At 33.7% G+C, this 3,884-nt stretch overlaps 1 protein-coding gene across 1 annotated transcript; it reads left to right on the top strand.

Moving 5' to 3' along the window:
- The first annotated feature begins 2,019 nt into the window (after positions 1 to 2,019).
- Positions 2,020 to 3,361, top strand: LOC145166574 (Dof-type zinc finger DNA-binding family protein). The gene has a single exon (XM_079085580.1). The coding sequence runs from the start codon at positions 2,119 to 2,121 to the stop codon at positions 3,103 to 3,105; it is 987 nt and encodes a 328-aa protein (XP_078941706.1). The 5' UTR covers positions 2,020 to 2,118; the 3' UTR covers positions 3,106 to 3,361.
- Positions 3,362 to 3,884: the final 523 nt, after the last annotated feature.

Here is a 3,884-nt window from a genome sequence, read left to right as displayed (position 1 = left end):
ATTATTGAAACCTAAAATACCTGCAATAGATGTAATTTCCTCATGTTCTGGATCTTTTAAGTCACCAGTGGAAGTTTTTTGTATGAAAACTTAGATCTGAAGTCTTTAATTGAGAATCAACTATTTCTGACGAATCATCACACAAACCAGGGCTAGAATTAGAATCAATTTTAGCAGAAGGAGCCACGATTAATGCTCGATTAGAAAAAAAAATCTTCAAATTGGTGTACCCAAGCTTTGATTTGGTTGAATGAAATCGTAGTTTTTAGAATAAGAATCAGAAACAATTTCTTCGTTTTTTTCTTGAGAGATTGGAAACAAAGTTTAATCATGAACGAACTTTGAATCGATGAAAGCAAAATGTAATCACGATTCAAGATCAAAATATGAATCAGAACATTGAAAATCAAAATGATAGTGAATCATAATCGCTTTTTAGGGTTTTAACGAGAAGAAATTAGAATATTTTAACTCAAAATCACTCACAGATATAAAATCAAGAAGAAATTATAATATTATATGTCACATGGATTAACTCTAGATGCAAAATCTGAATCTGATTTTGAATGACCCATTTGTTGTAAAACCAAGCTTCGATGTCGTTTGATTCTGGAATGTTGATGCTCGAGAACTTGATCTGATTTTATGATTAATCTGAAACAAATTTGTGAAAGAAGCAGAAGATGTCGATGATCGAGATTTGGATCAAATGAGTTTTAGTGTTCTTATCTAGGGTTTTTAGGAAGAATACCGAGTGTTTTTTGTGAGCTGAATGAAAAAGAATGTAAAATTCCATTCCTGCCCCTCTGTGTCTTATTCTAATCCCAAAGTTTCATTTATTTACAAAATATCACCGCCTACTTTATGCTCCTTATGGTTTAATCTGATTTAATATCAGTCTTTAATTATTCAAGATGAGTGGTCAATATTTGGTCTCCCCGCCTCACAAAATATAGTGGTCTCACATGAACCTAACCAGATATATATATATATATATATATATATATATATATATATATATATATATATATATATATATATATATATATATATATATATATATATATGAGTCTCCTACTTTCTATAAATATTTTTTTGAAAAGACAATCTTAAACTTAATATATAATACACTCTAACGCCCATAATTTGTTGCTATATTAGGTGTAAAACTCGTGTAATACACGGGTTGATTAAAAAAAAGATTAAATATCAAAATGTAAACAATAAATATTTTTTAAAATAAAATTTTGAAATAATGAATGAAAAACATATTAATTGCAATTTATTATGACATCTATTACATTTAATGTTTTACATATATACACATAAATATTATGTGACTTTAATTTTAAAAATTGAAAATTCTAGAAATTGACAAGTGGATTTTATTTTATTTTAAAAATATCACAAAATGATAAGTGTCAAAATTTATGAAAGATTGACATGTGTCAAATTGATTTTCATTTATTATAGTAGATTATTTTTTTTTTTTTCTTTCATCTCTTTTTTATAAATTTCCAAATTTTTATTTTTTGGTATTGTTTGGTAGGGTGGGAGTTACATGTGTAACTCTCGATTTTTGCATGTTAGATCACTGTCATATCATCCCAATTTTGTCTTACATTACCTCACCTCCCCACCCTAATCAACCCAAATCCCGAAGTACTTCCCTTCCAATGGATATATGTACTTGAATCTTTAATCAGTCTTTCTTGCAGTCTCTTTCGTGTGTGTTGCCTAGTTACATTTTTGTGTTTTTTTAGAAATTAACCCTTGAAATACAGCCTGTATAAGTATAACTCTTGCAACATAACAGAAGTAGAAGCCTCTAACTCTCCTTGATGATGTTCACAAGAGCCCATCAACATCCCTCTTTCAACTTCTAAAATCATGCATGAAACCATGAATAGAGTGTATCTTTGCCTCTGCCAAAGGCAACTCAAATCACCCACATGATCCTCTCTCTCTCTCTCTCTCTCTCTCTCTCTCTCTCTCTCTCTCTCTCTCTCTCTCTCTCTCTCTCTCTCTCTCTCTCTCTCTCTCTCTCATAAATTTCTATTAGGGTTCCGGTCTGAGTCTCTAGCTCTCTCTCTCTCTCTCTCTATCTATCTGGTTCTGATGTCTAACAAAATACCACTAAAACACGCTACAAAAGATGAGACCCAAAGCTCGGGTGGTAGTGGCAGAAAAACATCTTCGTTGAGGCCACCGGAACAAACCGTCAAGTGCCCAAGATGCGATTCAACAAATACCAAGTTTTGCTACTTCAACAACTATAACCTTACGCAGCCCAGGCACTTTTGCAAGACATGTAGAAGGTACTGGACCAAAGGTGGAGCCTTACGCAACATCCCAATAGGAGGAGGATGCAGGAAAAACAAGAAGACGTCAAAGACTTCCACTTCAAAGTTTACCATCGGAGATTCATCATCGGATAATGGAGTGTTGAAGTTGTTGGACCGTCATTCACCGCCAGTCATGGATTTTCAACTTGGAGGGATAAACTTCCCTCCTAGGATTAACCAATTCTCCTCCTCATATGGAGACACATCATGTAATCTACCTTTCATGAACCTCGATCCTTTAGGGGTTAATTTCGGTTTGTCAACTAATGTAACAAAGCAAGGAGATCATCATCACAATCAAAGTGGAGGAGCGATAGGAAATTTTCAAGAAATGGGTTTTACATACACGAATCTTCATCAGAATACCAATCTTGCTTCTTCTATAGAGTCTTTAAGTTCTTTAAACCAAGATTTGCATTGGAAGTTACAGCAACAGCGGTTGGCTATGCTGTTCGGTGGTGATGCTGGAGAAGAACATGGTCACCAGCAAAAAGAAACTGGCTTACAACCGATCTTGTTTCAGAATCTTGAAATTTCAAAACCGATAGCATCCTCCATGGGCGGTGAATCAAGAAAAGTTGGTAGCAGCAGTGGCGACGGAGGCGTTGGTGGTATGGCCACTGAGTGGTTCTTTGGCAACAGTTATGCATCGGGGAACGTGAATCCAGCTTCCACAGAAAATGATCAAAATGTAGACATCAACACCTGGAATAGGATTCAAGCTTGGAATCACATGAATCAGTACACGGCACTTCCATAATTTCCATAACTTTAGTAGAGAAATATGCCAGGTTGGATATGAATCTATATGTTATCATGCAAGTAATTTCGTTGAAGATTGAAATGGGAAGATTGGAAAGAGAGAATTATTTAGGGTAGTCTACGTTTAAATTGTATTTTCTCCTAGCTAGAAGCGCTTCAAAGTTCTTGGTAGTCTATCTGTTGTTATTGTAATTGTTTTAATGAAATGTTTTTATCTTTCACCCATGAAATACACAACAACTACTTCTTTCAGAAGTTTGATCGGATCACATGCTCAATGGTTTATTAGATAAAGAGAAATTAAATATCCTCCTACTTTTTGTTCCTACATATCCTCATACCCAATGAAATGATGACATTTGTAATATTTAATGTTCATTTAATGAAATTTAATGATATTTTAGGATACTAATATATCACATGTCATCATTTAAATGGGTAGGAGGATTGATAAGATTAAAAGTTAGGAGGATTTTTAATTTCCCTTAGATAATACCCGAATACACGTGGAGAGTTAAGAAAGAGCAATTAATTAGGTGCTGTTTTTCCTTTTGGGTTCTAAAATTCATAGATTTGAAATTTTTATTTAGAAATCATAAGTTAATTTAACAAGTTTTACTAATAAAGTTCGTCCCATTAACATATTTTTAGAACAATAGCCACGGGTTGAAGTGAACATGGAGATGAAGGTGTGGGGCAGAATATCTTTTGATTTTGTGGAATTGTTTCAGAACTCTCGCTGTCTCTCTCAATCTGGAAACTGTGTTCCTCAGACTT

The sequence above is a fragment of the Lactuca virosa genome, chromosome 3, assembly GCF_052849685.1.
Source record: "Lactuca virosa cultivar CGN04683 chromosome 3, Lactuca_virosa_CGN04683_v6, whole genome shotgun sequence".
In the NCBI taxonomy this organism is placed as follows: Eukaryota; Viridiplantae; Streptophyta; class Magnoliopsida; order Asterales; family Asteraceae; genus Lactuca; species Lactuca virosa.
This window is presented reverse-complemented; position numbering and strand designations above follow the sequence as displayed.